The sequence below is a fragment of the Gymnogyps californianus genome, chromosome 9 (assembly GCF_018139145.2).
Source record: "Gymnogyps californianus isolate 813 chromosome 9, ASM1813914v2, whole genome shotgun sequence".
Taxonomy (NCBI): domain Eukaryota; kingdom Metazoa; phylum Chordata; class Aves; order Accipitriformes; family Cathartidae; genus Gymnogyps; species Gymnogyps californianus.
In genome coordinates this window covers 3,101,045-3,118,342 of record NC_059479.1, presented here as the reverse complement: position 1 = coordinate 3,118,342, position 17,298 = coordinate 3,101,045, and the positions used below count along the sequence as shown (strand labels likewise).

The following is a 17,298-nucleotide window of genomic DNA, read 5'->3' as shown; positions in this document are numbered from 1 at the left end:
GTAGCGACCTACTGAGCACCGCGGCACTCGCAGGAATCCTCGTGGACTTACTGTTCTGTCGGGTTGGGCTGAGATGGGCTACAACTTTCAAAGCTTGTTAGGATGGTAGGGGGATGAACCGGTGCAGGCACAACCTCATCTGCTTTGAGAATTATTCTCACTTGGATGTTTTTCACACCCAAACAATTATGGGAATTCAAACAGCTTTGGAAAGATTTTAATGAAGCATGCTAAGCCCAAGTTATCAATTTCAGCTGGCTAATGGATTTAAATTATATATTAAAATGTTTAATGTAATAGTATACAATTAAGTGTCGTTATGTAGCAATACACCAAAAACATATGCTAGTTTCTGACAGAAAGCATAAAAGCCTCTGTGCTGCAAGTCATGATTTTAGAAAAACAGTATATTTTCCTTCCATATACCCTGCTTGAAGTATTATTTCTCTGTTTGCAATAAAAGATCAGAATGGAAGAGCTACCACTGAGCACTCCAGAACTTAGAATTTAAAATTACTGAGTTTAACTCTTATACAAAAGGATGGAGTTTTAGTGGCATTTTTATGAAAGTACAACATACTTTGCAAGATCTGTATTTTTATGCTTTACTGAATGTAGCACTAACTTTTCAAAATCTCATGATGAGAACAGGCCAACAATTTCCAGCCATGTTTATTGTGACAATGATTTGAAGTCAGCAGTAAGAATTATTTAATATGAAGCATATATCTGTAATGGTCTAATAAGTATGTGTAACATACAAGACAACAGAACACAGAACTGAAAAGTTACCAGTATTGAAACAGCACTTTTTTGCCACTGCTAGTTTTCTCTTTCTTGTGCATGAAGCATTCAAACAAGAAGGATAAAGACTATCATCTAAGCCACTGACATGAGACTTGTTTTTACAAGTCAGTGCACACATGGATGTCTGAGCATAGTAAATTAACGTGGATTTGCATCAACAACCAGTAATTATGTTCTATGTCAGCCAATAAAGAGCAGAAGAACGATGAATTCCCACTGTCAGAGCTGCACTATATTCAGCCACAGAAAAACTTTACCAGTTCCAAAATTTAATGCATCTACCAAAAATTTAAAAAAACCTTAAATGTAGTCCACAGCCAAATCTCAAAACGACATGTCTGACTAGATTTATAAATTTGGCCAGTGTTTCTGCACTGTCCGAAATCAGTGATATTTCCATAGCTCTCAAAAGCTAGGGTGCTCACCCAAACACTCTCGGCCAAGATTCAGTTATCTAAGCCACTTTCATAAAAGTTTCACTGTACTTAATTTTGCTGTATACATTTACATGAATCTGGACATTTTGGCTATACAGCTCTAAAAAATGCCAAATCGGTGCCCTCTTTTACACAAAAGGAAGAGACAGTTGCTTAGTGTTAAGCACCAAATAACATAATACTGTTATCTGAAAAGCACATTTACTAGAGACATTATATTCTGTAGCCTATGGCATCCTATATAAAAGCAGGGATTCTTAAAATAAGAGGCTATAACAGCTGATCATTTTGTACACGTGTTTTTGTATGACAGCATTGCTACTAGTATTATAACATAATAAAAGTCATTACAAAAGCAGAGTGATCTAAAAAGTTTAACCTGACTTGCACCAATTCCCACACTACAACTTAAAGCTTCATCCCTTCAAGGTGGTCAACACTTGGCTCTTATTCCTGTACTTACAGTCTTGCAAAAAAAATTAAATGCCTACTTTCCTCAAGGCCCTGTGAAAACATAAATGCATTCTCAGCTCAAAGTCCCCCACAAATATAATCCAGAAATGGAAAAAGAAAGGTGCAAAGCACTATTTTGTCTCATAGAGATTAATGTTTGTGGTAGCATTGATGAGAATCTCTCACAAGATTTCTTTTCGTGGAAAGCTTTAATCAAATACACCCCACTGTTCTCAAAAGCAATGTAGAAATCTAGCAACACATTTTATCATGAGGTAAGAGATCACATAGGACACTAATATTACAAGCATCTTTCTTTTAAATTCCTTTGGTGTAGAAAAAGGATAGAAAAGAAAATGTGAGTCCTCTGCTGCACAATTTATTCATGTGTCACTAGCAGGCTATTCCATTCACTTCACATTGAAATTCTAAAGAAAGCAGTAATTCATATAAATTAATTTGATATGTCAATTCTAATTAGTCCACAAAGGCTAGGTAAGTATCCTTAGGAGACCACAGGGTATCTCCACATTGCTGCAGACAAATCAAGTATCCAAATCCTGGCTAGTCTGTGGCTTGGGACACAAGAGAGCTTACACAGAGCAATTCAGAATATTGGAGCAAGGCAGCAGGGGAACGAGGTTAAAAAACAGAAGCTGGCCTTCCTGCCTTTTGCTGTCCGCTGGTTTTGGCAAACTAGACTGCTGTGCAATAAAAGATGTCTTCCGAAACACAAAGAAATCAAAGCAAAAGAAGCAATAAACATTCACTTAACACTGTAACATCCAATGTTACGGCAGCCGGTTTCAACAGAAACAACCATGAAGTGAAACAGAGCATTACTATATAGGTTTTTCTTTTATCGCTGTGCAGGGAAAATGTCCATTCCTTTATCCCCAGCAGTAATTGTGATCACTATCTTCACCCTTGAAGAAACCGAACATCCAGAAGGGCTGAAATTACAAACAAAAACGTTGTCTTCCAGATCTAAACCTCAAAAGAAATCTAAATGATGTCAGAAATGAATGTACCATTAACATCCCCTAAACCAGGGGTAGAAGAATATACACAAATTATAATGTACAGCAACACTATTTGGAATGAATTTCAGCCAGTATTTTCCCCTCCTGCCCTGGTCTACAGCATTGGACACATGTAGTTTTTCAGCACCATATCATTAGCCTACCTACTCATTTGCATGAATTTCTGCTACGGCATTGGCCTAATAAGTAGCAATACAATTTAATTGTACATATTATGGTGTGGTGTTCTCTACCAGTGAGTGACAGTAACTCGTAATGCGAAAAGGAATAAAACATTCATTGACAGAATAGTTTACTGAGTGTCTGAGTTACTGAGTTTACCCAGACACATAACCAGACATAAAATACAGTAATGGATTATTATAAATGGAGTATTTTATAAATTTATGAATGGAAATAAGTACATTTATTTTTCAGAAGCATCCAGCAGTTCCTGTAGTGGCCTATTCACCAGCGTAGGCTGCAATGGATTAGGATCCTCATTCTCACTGGTACTTAAACAGATGCATTTTCAGAAGAAAATTACAAGCTTTGGAACAGATTTTACACTTTGAATAGAACATGTTTCTCCCTATTTTGTGAAAAAGAATTATCGTGTGACAAGAGAAAATCTTTCAACTATGTCAAAAGACAGGAGAAACGAAAGTCTATTTCCTCTCATTAGTCTGTTAACATTGTCTTGTTCTACAGGCAACTAATGTACATAAATTCAAGGAAGTAAAATAGGAGTCAATACAGCAATTTTTTTTTTCCTGAATTTTTTTTTAACATAAACCCAGCCTTAAGTAGGAAGAATACAGAAATACTTATAGCCTGAAGTGATTTATCTGAAGTTTGATAGCCTAATACCACAAAGATTGGAAAAGAATTAGATGTGGTCTACTGGAATTCACCTGACCTGCAGCCCACTCGCTGCTCTCTCCCCCCCTTTTGGACTGTGTGCAGGTAGCTGAAATTTGAGTAAAATTCAGCCAACCTCTGTTCTTCTGTTTCTACTACGTACACATCATCTTATGACAACAGACCACATACATATTGGAATACCTGAATAGGACCATTTCCAATCTGTGTTTGGCTACATGATACACAGACATCATGTAACCAAATGGTTCTGTGCCTTCATCAGAGGTTATGTGGCCTTGGCTGCTAAGGCACAGTTGCTGTACAAGCATGACAAATTCATATAGGATAAAGTTTTCAAAAGAGGTCAAGCCTAAGTTTCTAGTGCAACTTAACACACAAAACACAAATTCATAAATCACTTAGGTTCTAAACTCCTTTTAAAACAATCCTGTGCTTGGGTACCTCTGAAAATTTTACATACTAAGCTTTTATACTACCATTGGTGGTACTGCTACAGTATTCCAAAATATCCTTACTGTGCAAACAATAGGCTTGAAAACCGTGTCCTACTATGGAACAATTGGTGTAGAGGTAGTGGTCCTTGAAGAGAAAACTGAGAAGACATCAAGAAAAATTACCCTCTACCTTGTATCTACTTATATCAACTCACATAGCTGCCTTTACATCTGGTAAGGGAACACTGGGTGATTTCACAATTAAAGAATTTCCTTTGTGCTAGGTAGTCAACACAAATAATATGTAATTACGTTCAGGGATTTCCTTTTTCAGCATGCCAGGTTAGCAAGGCCTTGAATTCCTTGCTTCTTACCAGTAAGACAAAACCATTAGGCACGCACACGTGTAAAATACCTGTGAACAAAAATACTTTTAGACTACTGTGAACTGTCTGTACAAACTTAATTATCTTCCTTCAATGTCCTGATCCTAAAAGATTTTATAAGTGCAAAAATTGGCAACAGACTTTAAAATGAGGAAAAACAACAGACAATGCTTAAAACAGTTTATTTTTCCAAATTGCATGATTTGAAAGGCTAAAAAAAGAAGGAAACAGCTAATTAGACTAAGCAAAAGATGATACATCCTTTCTAATATGTGGAATAATTAACTAACCCATTCAATAGTATTAATTCAATGGTTTGGCACAGCATAATAAATAGCACTGGACAGCCAAAAGTTGAACTTCTTTTCCAATTAAGATTAATAAAGCTCTCTGGATGCATATATGTTTGTATAGACAAAAATAATGTATGTGCCAGGTTCCTCATTATACTGAGGAGATGGAATATCTCTTCATCTCTCACTAAGAGAGATGGCATTCCATTTCAAAGAAAGAAGATCTATTTCCATCTATTTAAGCATCAATAAATATATAAAATGAAGATTTCAGCCTAGAATAATTACCTCTGAATAACCTTTGAAATATGGGGGGAAAATAAGTATCTGACATATCAAATGACTTGTTAAAAATGAAACGATTACATATCAGGTAAAGTAAGAAAAAATACTTCCCAATATATGCACAGCATTGACAAATCCAAAATGTATCAGCAGAATGAAAGATGAAAAGGATCTCAAGAGAGATCATTGTAGGTGTGGCCATTAAAAAGTAGTATTAATTGAAGCAAAACTTGAATAATTTTAATTCAGAAGAAACAACCTTATCAATAGATACAGAGACAGCTATGAAAGACTGACTGCTTCATCTTCAGCATGGCATACTTCAAAAGAAATTATTGCAAACTGCTTTCCATCTGACCAACAAAATACTATTACTGTTGTAATTTTGTTAGAGAGATGCCTAATAAAGAAATACGTTAGAAAAATGTTAGGGAAAAAAAAGTGTATGTGTTTGGTAGCTATGTCCCATACATTTTTTTAAAAAAAGTAGTATAAAAGCAAGCAAATTAAACTCACACTGGTTGTTATAAACATGTTGACCCACAGGTGACTTAGTTTTTCTGCTAGAAGGTAAAATAATCATGCTTGGGTTGCTAGCTTTTGCAGTAACTGCAGCGAGAGAAATTTTCTAATCTTTATTTCTCCTTGAATGCTATCACAGCACAGTGACTAATTTCACTAGCCTATGAATTAACAATACTTTTAATTACTTTAGATACAATCTATATTTGAGCATGCTTTTCATTTTACATTCATTTTTCTTCCCTTCATTATCAAAGTCTTTCTTCCCACTAGACTGTTTATATTTTAATTTGTGCAGGCTTTAACAACATACTGACTCCAATACTGTCCTAATTAAATTAAATTTACTTGCATAACAAGTTGAACAGCAACCCCTGTTGACCTCAAAAGTACTCCTTTTTCCTCTTTCCAATATATTTTACTGTCTATCAAAGAATTTTTTTCCCCAGGTCCTACTACTTGTTCAGAGTCAGCCTTTGTGCAACTAGTCCTCCAACACATATCCAGATTAGTATTTCAGCTTTAATAAAATTACAGTCCAAATCCTAAATGGCCTGCACTTTTTAGTCCATAGATGTTATTTAGGTCACTTCAAATAAATAATTGCAGAGCAGCTTCTGACCACACTAGTAAGAAAGGACTTCGATGTTTAAGATAGGATTTTTCCCCTACAGCCATCATTCCCCATTTTCTTCATAATTAAAACACTACTCAGAAATGTCTTTCTAGAATGGTCAAAGAATCGAAGCTGAAAGTATGGCTCACCTATGACTCCTCCTTTCATAACACACAAATTCAACCCTGAGCAATCCCAAGAAAGTGCCAGTACTTTCTCTCCTACAGTGAAAGACTCTCTCACTTTTTGCACTTCAATGTTACCCTTTCAAAAACCAGATTTTTCTGACATTTTAAATCATTTAGTTTTTAAGGTAAAATACATATACTTCTATATCACCATATTGCCACTTCTGTTACCACGGATGTATTGAATACTTTTATTTTTCCCTGTTTACATTTCTTACATCTCCTCCTTTCTTACTGCAGGTCATCTTCTTCCAGTGTAGAATCTTTTCTAGACAGGATTCTCATACGTAATGCCTAGTTAAAGAAAGCTCTGAATTCAGCTTTCTTTCCAAAGAAAAACTAGGATCTGTGATTGTACATATTAGTAATATCTCTTCTGATTTTATTCAGAAATAATATGATGGTTTGAACCAATTAACCAAGACATAATATCGGGGAGGGGGGGTGGTTGTGTTTATTTGTGAAAAGTGGATATAAAATCATATTGAGGGCAAATGCGTAATAGTAAGCCTTCCCTGCCTTTAATAATTTGCATTTGAGCATCTAGCTAATAGGTGGTGTAGGACAGGGAAGAAAAAACACAGGAGGTGCCTCCTTTATTTTTTGTTTTCTCTTGCACTTAGAACCCTCATTATGGGTCAGCACTTAGTTATGTATAAGCTGTGTAATGGTTTGTATCGCTGTGATAGAAGCGGAGGCATTGCTCTGTGGTGTGTAACCCCAAAGAACTACTCCCCACCCCCCAAAAGCCAGGCGGCTGATGGCCAGGCCCTTAGGGAGCGCATACGGAAAATATGGCATGGCAACATGCACTTTCAGTGTGTTCCAAGAGCCTGAGCGAAGACAGTCAAATTTCTCTCGGTTTCCTGAAGCAACATAGCTGTTCTGCAGCTAAACTCATGACCAATGTGCAGCTGAATTCCTGATGCATCACTGAGCCTAAGCTTACCTGAGAGATTTCTACAGTACATTGGAGATGCTCCTGTTTAAAGCGTTACACAACCCATCTAGCTAAGACGGAGTGGAATATCCTGCTAATACTGCCTGGAAGAAATAGGTCATGTAACTTGGACACTGCCAATTGCCAAACAGAAATCAATTAAGAAATCCATGTACGGGGGGCGGGGGGAGGGGAAATCAATGCTCATTGACATGGCCCAGTGAGTGGATGATATGCAGAGTACAAAGTCATACTGACATATATTGGTATAAACAGGAAGGCAGCTATCTGCGGTCCAGATAGGAAGAAAACACAGTGTGCATAGCATTGTGGATGCTCTGCCAGCATGAGACTGGGAACACATGCCATGCTGAATGGGGCAAATGGGGGGACAGAGGGAGAGAAGAAACTATTGCTCCTGCTGTTACCACCCCTCCACATGTGGAATTTTAGACCAGATTGTTTGAATTGATGTTTCCCTTCAATTTTTTTCGTAACAAGCTTTGAAAAAAAAAAAAATAAAGTATATGTATATATGAATCTAGAAATATACTTAGTTTGTACTGTATGCACCCTGTCCATATCTACAAACACACACACAATGCATTAATGTATTGACATCTTACTGACTGGGGCTGTATTCTAGCTGCCCATAAACTGTATTAAGTTTGCTTATAATGTAACTCAGGAAATCAGGGGTAAAATGACATGCTCCTTAAGACATTCTGATTCAAATAATTTCTTATATGCTAGTTCCTGTTCAGTGGCATAAGCAAAACACAGATACCCCTATACCCCCCTTTTTTAAAATTACTTTTTAATAAGGTCTTTCCTCTGTTTTTTTAGACTAGTCTAAAAATCCATTAGTGATGAACTCCAATTCACAATTTTCACTGAACACTTAACCAGCAGTCAGATTTTAGTGCAATAATCCATTAATGTTTCAAGATTTAGCACAGAATAAGAATACAATTGTAATATTTTAGAAGCGTATTTCGTTAAAGGCAGCATCAGATCTCCTACCATTCAATTATTGTCATTATTTAAAAGAATTAAGAGAAATTCTTAATGGTGCTTTTGGTTACATAGATTAAAATTCTTATAAATTATTACAGATTAAAAATAGATATTATACTTAGTCTTATGAAACTTTTACTTGTGATCCTGGCTCAGTAAGAAGCTGCAAGAATAGAAGAATGTGTTGTGCACAGCAGCAAGGCAGAAATGTCAGAAGCAAGAGAATATCCCCAAGAGCAGAGCCGCAGGCAGCAGACTCACTCAGCAGAAAGCACATGGAATGGGCAGAAAGGTAAAAATTTAGAAGCAGGAAAAAAGAAAAAAGAAAAAAAAAAAGGCATTTTAGAGGCAGAGTGAGAAAGGAAGGGTAAGGGCTTAAAGGCAGGAGGCTAAATAAATGATACCAGGAGCTGGAAAATCCCCATCCTGCTTTAAAAGAAAAAAATAAGGTCATGAGATGGCACAGTAAGAGAAGAGCTGCACTATTGACCAGCAGCAGGGCCAGCATTTAAGAGGTACAGTTTCTTTGTTTAAAAAAGAAAAAATAATAGTAAAAAAAAAAAAATCAGCAAGGGTCCTCCTAATGGGCACACTTGACTGAAGGGCATTCTTTTTCCAGAGGAAACTTCTTGGGTCTGCTATTTCTGACTAGTGTCAGGACATAGCACTGTATTGTTCTTTAGATAACATAATGTAACTTTGTGGGGTATTTAGGTTCCTTTTAGGTGGAAAACAATGTTTCAGAGGGAAAACTCTTGAGTTCGATTTAAAATGTTTCCAAAACACAAAAGTTTATTGGGTTGTGCAGTTATACACCAGTTTACAGGTATGGCTGCATCAAGGCCAAAAGCATTTCTCTAATTTGACATATATGTTAGTTTGTAAGAGTAGTTCTCAAGCTACATTAAGTATATTTTGTAATTAGAAGTACTTGCAAGAAGCACATGCATAATAAAACGTACTTCATACTGGTTTTTTCTTAGATCAAGTGCATTTTTCCCGCTTGTTTTCTATTTTACTGCTAAGTGCCAGTTTCCCTGTTGGAGACAATTTATCTTATCAAAATCCCACAGGATAACCTAGTTTGTGCAAAAGCAGAACTCCTGATAAAGAAGTAAAATACCGGGACTGTCATATGTAATTTACCTATGCAATTTTACTATTTTATTTTTTTATATTTTCAATATCCTTTCACCTGTTCACCTACCAAAAGTTATTTTTTCTTTAGAAGTTAATAAATTGCATTTTATTAGCTGGTAGGAATTAAATAACAGAGGAAAACAGAATTTTCTGATATCAAATACTTTGTTAAGAGGTTAATGGAATTAATAACCTGTTATATGAAAAAACAGTGTTCTTCCAAATTTGGATGCTTGCAGGTTGCTAAAAAAACCCAAACCTTTAAATTGACACGTGTCTGTACTTTAGATAAAGTAAATTTTATCATTCCAGTCTTGTCTTAAAGCTCATTTTAAACAATCTTCCAGTCTAATTAGCATTACCTTCTGGCTCCTTAGTACCATCCTTTTGAATGCTGGCATGGTTAAAACACTCAGGTCTACTTGGTTTAGTATAGTGTGGCAAATGTCAGTGAAATACAAGGGCATATGGCATATAATTACAGAACCGTATGGATGCCAGCAGTGACAGTCAACAGTATTTGAATGCAAGACCAAGAAACTTAGAGGAAGAGCAATAAAAGACCATCATACATAATCATAAAATGGATATATACTGTTTCTTTACAGCTGAAAGAAGCCTGTACACGTCTGTCCTTTAATGAAGCAAAGCCACTGTGCCTGTACAAGCATATAGCTGTAGAGTGCAGTCTACATTATTTTAGTTTTGATTTGGAAATTTATAAACCCAGATTACTAAAATGAGGGATGCAAGAAATCACTTACCAATGCACAGAGCAGATCAACTGCTTCCAGTATCAGTTCTTGGTGGCCAATGCGAGTGACTCCCAGTTCCTCAAGCTCTTGGTGAGTGATGTGTAGCAGCTGTTCACCATTGATCTTTTCTCTTTCAAAATTTTTTATGTATTGTTGGAGGCAATCATCAAGGCCTGTTTAAAAAAAGCCAACAACGCATATTCAGAGAACGGAGACAAACAATTGTAACTGTGTAATTCACAAATATAGAAATTTCTTGGGAATACAAGTATAATTTGTTGTTTGGATCTATTATGGAAAATGTGCAAAAAAATTATAATTTAACTTACATAGTATAGTGAATACTACTAAAGAGAAAAGTTTACATTATTGACATTATTTTCAACATTCTTAAACATGTTAATACTAATTTTAAACCTTCTTGGTACTGATTAGGGAGACAGGGGGAAGGACAAAGAACCAGAGAGTGACATTATAGAAAACCTTTCTCTTATGGTGTCATGAAGACCTAAATATAAGTTTAGCTTATGATTAGGAGCATATTCTTCCTGGCATTCCTCTTGTAGGACTCTTCAAAGTCATACAGTGCTATCAGCTATCACTGATTAGGAAGAGTGTTTTTCGGGCTCAGTAACCACCTACGCTAACTCTGCTACACCCAGTGCCAATTTTTTTCTTTTTCAAGTCAAACTATCCAACTTTCTGAAACTCAGTAACATACAAATGGTTTTGTTACAAAACCTTCGATTAATAATACAATTTTGCCCATGCACAAAGACTTATTCCATTTCACCCTGAAACTTGATATGGTGAGAATAACAGATTTGGTAGCTGGCACGTTATTCTATTTCTCAGACTGGAGAAGGGACTGATTAACAACATAAGTTGAAATACTTTTCATTCCTTCAAATCTGTTTCAGAACCACACATGCTTTAAGTTTCTGGCTAGAACAATTAGTTGAACATAAGACTCTACTATTGAAAGCTACGCAAGGTTATGCAGAGTTCCCTCAAGGACTCTGTCTAGAATTGTACTAGATTAAATGGAAACCTGATATACATATGATTTGCTGAAGACCTACAAAAATTCAGCTTCAATAATTTAATCTACCAAGTAGAGTAAGTAGGACACTTTGATTCTCAATTATTTGTCCTACATTCAAGGAAGTAAACCCAAGATCCATAAAAAGTACAGATATCCAGAAACCACAGAATTAACCAACTTGGACATTTAAGGAGGACAGAGCTTTGAAATATCATAGTTTCTGCATGCAGCCTTCTATTAAATACACATGAGGTTACCAGTATGGTTAAATTAAGGAGAAAATGTATATGTAAGCGCTAAGAAAACACAACGTATATAAAGAAAACAAAAGCAATAAGCATACGAACAATATTGTTCTCATTTGTCTGTTTAAAAGGTCTCACATATGTAATATGAACAGAAATAAAGCGAAAGTTAATGTTGTCTTCATTTCCTTTTCATTTTAATGTAAGGAAATAGATAATTCTATTATGTACCTTAGTATGTTTTTAAAGAGACATTTGTAGTTATTTTAACATTTTTTGAACCACAAAGGTCCTTTTAAGTAAACAGATGATACAGTTTGGCAATGACAAACAGAAATACATTCCTCTAAATTAGTACAGGAACGCTAAATGAGTTAAACAAGAGGATGAAGGAAGTTCACCGAAAACATATTAGAAAACTACATTACTATCTATTACTCCATTTATAAGCACACATTCTTAGATAATATTAAGTGATTTAATTTGATCTAATAAAATTGGTCTATTTCATTGTAATAGAAAATATTAGCTAAACACATTACTAACGTGCAACAGCCCAGCCTGACTGAAGCCGGGACTAGTTAGCGTCCAGAGGGGAATTTCTAAGAGTTATAGGAGGGCTTGGTCAGAGTAACCAAACCACCTGCTGCGGAAGTGAAAGCTTGTGGAAACTGAAGTCAGAAAATGTGAAACTTAAAACTATCCCGTAGACAAAAATAGTTGATATTGTCCATGTTTTTCTATCTTCAGGTTTTTAAACAGAGTATCTGAGAAAGAGAGATCTGTCACCTTATATTTGGCATGCTGAATGTTACCACATTAAGTCTCAATTAAGCCAACATAATTCAGATGAGACACAAGGGCTGTGACGACACAAGAATTGAATAAAACAATGTATTCGTCTTCTGTTCCATAAATACAAGGGGATATATTGCAGTTTCCTTTAATTAACTTATCTTTCAAAATTATTCACTTATTTACTCTGTAAACTGATAGTCCTAAGTTATGTTATAGTGCTCATTTACCATTTATCAACTAACATGCATAGCTTTACAGTCACTTATACATATATCCCATACAAAACTAGATTAGTGATATAAAATGTCATATTTTATATTGCTATTCATAAGTATGAGGTAGTTTGGGGTTTTTTGGTTTTCTTTTGGTTTTTTTGGATTTTGTGGGTTTTTTTGGTTTTGTATTTGTTTTTTTAACTCAAATCAGCCGTCTGTAACTAATACCCAAGCCTTTTCTCTGTTCCAGAATGGTCTGCAAACAGGAGACTATTTCCCCGCATCTGTTCATGGTTTTAAATGATTTAATGAATGATTTTATGTAATTATATTTCAGTTTGGATTGGTTGAAAACTGGTCACTGCAAGTTCTGCATTTATTATTTAACATTTGAAATTCAGAGCCATTACACATTTCTGTTCCTTGCTTGCTCAAGAACAATTCTTAGAAACAATTTCAGAGCAAATTCCAAACCCCGTGCATTCCAGATTTGCTTTTAGTGAATATTTGCCTAAAACTCATCAGAAAAAGTCACTGAAACTGATACCAGAAGTTAAATTATTTTGAACAAAAGTGAAGAAAATTAATTCAAAAATTTAGGATCAGTGGCCACAAATAAGCATTTGTAGTATTCAGAAAGATTTAGAAAATACCAAAAGAACATGACATCCTATGAAAACTGTGTAGCCAGATGTATTAAATGTGCCTTTATGCCAGAGAGAATGTATGACAGAAGAACAAAATTTGAAATTTGTATTATTCATACTGCTCTGTAATAGCTCCCTAGGGCATCTTTAGAAGGCGTTTACTTAATGGTGCAAACAGTATGGCAGTTGACAACAGAATACAGAAATACATCATTAAAGGACCAGGCTGTCTCATAGCATGACAGCGTCTAATAAATACACACAAAAAAAGAAATATTTGTCCATTGCTCTCTGCTTTTCTGTCTCTCTAGGAGCTAGGTATTGTATTCCATTTTTCCTTTTCTTGCGACGTAAAATTTTGTGTTTGATAAGTGTGAGGTGTTACAAAGCAAGAATTTAGCTATCAGTAGTTTTGGTCTTTATTATCATGGCTATAATTGGGTTTAGCATGCAAATATCAAAGATGCAATTAGAAAGAGTACAGAAGGAGATCATTTTGACTCACCAAAGCCAAATGGAATATTTATTTCCTCAAGCCAGTTAGGCCTCATTAGTGCTCTTAATGCAATTTTCTCAATATAATTTCTGTTTACAGATAAGACTTAAATTAGTTAAGATTCATAACTACAAAGAAGTAAGGGGCATTAACTCTGTTTTATATGTAAGTAAATAAAATTAAACCACTATTCTCAAGTTACACAGTGTCAGAGTTAGGCAAGAAACACAGAGGCTTGCAGTTCTGTTTCTGCACATTCTTACTTTTTTTGGGTACGGTTTGTAACTAACCAATATATCCTTCATAGGGCAATAAATTAGTTCAAGGAAAAGGGTTTAAACATGTCTGCTTTATTTCAAAGCTGAGACTTAACATCCATGATGAGAAATCTGCTATATTGCCTCTTTCCATTTTTAAGCAAAGGAAATGTTATTCCATCCACATGGACTAGGAAAACTTTATCTCTGTATTCAAAGAGTAGAGGAAAACAAGCATCTCTGCTATGTTTACTGCAAACTGTGATTTTGCAAATAAGGCATGTAGTAATAATTGCCTAAATCAAGGAAACATGAAAAAGAAAGGAGGCGGAAAAAAGGTAGGGAGAAAGGGCAGGAAAAGAAAAGCCAGTTAGCTTTAAAATGCTTATTTTCTGAACTGCATAATTAAGAAAAAAGGGATCATTAAAACAACAAAGCAAACCAACATGTTATAAAAAAATTCTCTGTAGAGCTAGCTAAAATCAGATTTAAGTATTAACTCAGAGCCAAGATTACAAAAGAGATGCTACATATTGTGGGCAATAAGTTCCACTGAGATTAAAATGAATCTTTCCACTGATGTCAATAAACATCAGGTTTGTTTTACATTAAAAGCACAAACATAGTTGCCATGTTACGTAAAGATCTGTCCCTTTCTCTCTGGCATTAGACAGGGATATTGAAAAGAATTGCTATAAAACTAAACGAAGGAAAAGCACAGGTTGTTGCCCTCTATGTGGGGAGTCAAATTATGCAGACAGGGCAGCTCTCACAGGGGAGAAATGTGGTGACGATAATTTTGTCAAGTGTGATCCATCACAAAAGAAAAGTAACTCCTAAGTTAAAAAGTCTGTCATTTCCAATTTTTCATAAATCTCTCCATAAATTACATTTATTCTCTTCTCCTTTTGCATATATTTTTGTTGATGAACAATGAATTTTTGTTATTTATTGTAAACTAAGCTGGTTTTGTAATCTATCCTAAAAATTCCTGACCAAATGATGGTTTTGTTCATACTACATCATTATTCCCAGAGGAAAATATACGGCAGCTGGCTGGAACAACAGAACACTGGCTGTGAAATGGAGGAGTTACGGGGAGGGCAGACAGGAAAGGTCGCTGCCAGTTCAGCTTGTCACAAACATGACTGCTCTCACAAGGTGATTCTTCTGACAGAAGAGGGTACACAAAATGATACGCGCTGTTATAAAAATGCAACGTTGCTCATTCTGCTTTTGGGGTCTAGGATGAAAGAGAAGGAAAATGGCTCAGTGGAAATGCATTTACCACTCCTGACTTCTACAGTTTAGCACTGATGCAAGGAAGTGTTAAGAGTCCACTTACAGCCAGTTTGGCAAAGAAGTCAAAACCACTCTGATTAAGGGTCTGAGAAAGTATTTAACATTTTTCCTAGTTAAAACAATTTTTAAAATAAAAAGCACATAGCAGAATACGAAAACCACAATTGCACAAAGGTTATACACAACAGCAAATCTGAGGTATAGATTCCACAAGTGTCCGTGGAATCTGGGTCTAAAGGACAAATCCTGAAAGTCAATGGAGTGATCTCAGTTTGTTCAGAAGGATTACACTTTGGTCTGCCAAGAGCAAATTAATATTCCTATTAATGTATCTCATTTGACTAATAAAAGCTATACAATGATCATATCTCCGTTGTTGCAGAATGGTGACTTGTGAAAAAAATCAATAAATCAAAGTGAAACGGGGACAAAAATCAATTTTCAAGTGGTGTTGCGCTACATGTTAGAGGAAATCCACTAAAGCTGCTGTGTCCTTCAGTGAAGATAAATGCAAACGGTGACTGCGCTTGTTTGTGAGGGCAGATACCTCGTCTAATATGACCACAGTGCACAACAGGAGCATGTCTGCCCCAGCACATGCGTCTCAGGAGTGTGAGCCGAGTTGTGAGCCACCAGGGTCATCTAATAATTCAAAAGAAAACTGATTGTACTGAAACTACCTCTGGGTGACAAGGATAAAAAAAAAAAAAAAAAAAAGGACAGAAACACTGCAAAGGAGGGAACAGAAAAGGTAAAAGGCAACCAGAAGCTGTGTGCGCTTTGAGAAAAGGCATAGAGAGGAAGACTGCTGAAGTAGGTTTGGAACCATAAGAAAAGAAACATACTGTTTGATTCCTGCTGGTTTTTGCAAGTAACCTCACACACCACCTTCCAAATAAACAGGACTGCACGTGAGACACCGTGCCTGATTCCACCAATGGTTTCTCTTCCTAGGTAAAGCAACTTGCAAGTCCAGAAAATTAGCTATTCACTATTAGAAAAAAAGAAAACTCTCATTTCTGTGCTGGAAATTATCTAATTAATTGGGAAAGGCAGCACAAACTTCTGCTCCTGTCACAACCTTCAGTTTACATATGCCGATCTGCTTGAATATATCCAGTGTTTAACAGCATCTACAGGCTCAGCCAAGTAGTAGTTGTTACAGAAAGCGAAAAAGTTGGGGTTTGATTTTTTAAAAACAAGTGGTATTTTCTATATAAAGCAATATTTAGCCACTAGCTAGAAAGCTCTAGAAGAAATTGACTGGTTGGCTAACAGAGAGAAGTAGGTGGAGAATGCATGCCTTTTCCTAAATGTAATTTTATTGAATACCCACATCAATTAATGGGTGTTCTTGATCAAAACCCCCTTTGATTTATTACATTGGGCTTAGGCACAGTGGGTCTTTCCCAATTCTTATATAACTTGTAACAATGAAAATCATCAGGTGGGTATTTTTTGTCAATGACATTAAAAGATTTTTAAGAATTATTCAGTCCAAATAAAGAAAAAGCATAATCCTCAGGACCATGTTCACACTAAGCTGACTCTCAAATATCAGCTATTTGTTCTTAAGCCCTTTCAGGAGGAAAAAAAAAAAAAACAAACCAAAAAAACTTAGAGTGCATGGAGAAAAGGATCTTCATACCCCCACAATTCAGAAAAAGACAAAGGGAATATATTTGAAAACGCTCTAAAACACCAAGTTTGGAGAGTTTCAGACCTAAACTTTCCTAAAGTTTAGAGTCTATCTAAGAACTAGAGAGTATCATGCAGTATTTTGCATCTTTAAGCCTACTTGTTACAAACCTGATCTATAGCAATACAGTAGCTAGATTACAAAATTTCATACAAAAACTATGTTAAAAGTTGCAAGTCATAGCATGAATGCACAAACGCACAAAAAGGAAAGAATTAAGATTATTTTGAAAAAAAAATCCCTCAATTCTGACATTATCTGACCTTTAAATGCTTGACTGTGCAAGTATAATGTGTTTAAATGTTGCTTCACAGATGTGTTTCCTCTGTGTCACTATAATATTCACACAGATACAGATGGACGTTTTAGATGCAAATACAGGCAGACTTCTGCTACTTGAGTTTACAAATCCAT

General features: G+C 35.6%; 1 protein-coding gene across 1 annotated transcript in view; it reads right to left on the bottom strand.

The window, feature by feature from the left end:
• LOC127019517 (connector enhancer of kinase suppressor of ras 2-like) overlaps positions 1-17,298 on the bottom strand; it is a 211,649-nt gene that overhangs the window by 127,847 nt on the left and 66,504 nt on the right. Inside the window, exon 2 of the mRNA XM_050901586.1 lies at positions 10,190-10,353. Within this exon, the coding sequence (XP_050757543.1) occupies positions 10,190-10,353 (164 nt within the window). The remainder of the gene's footprint in view (positions 1-10,189; positions 10,354-17,298) is intronic.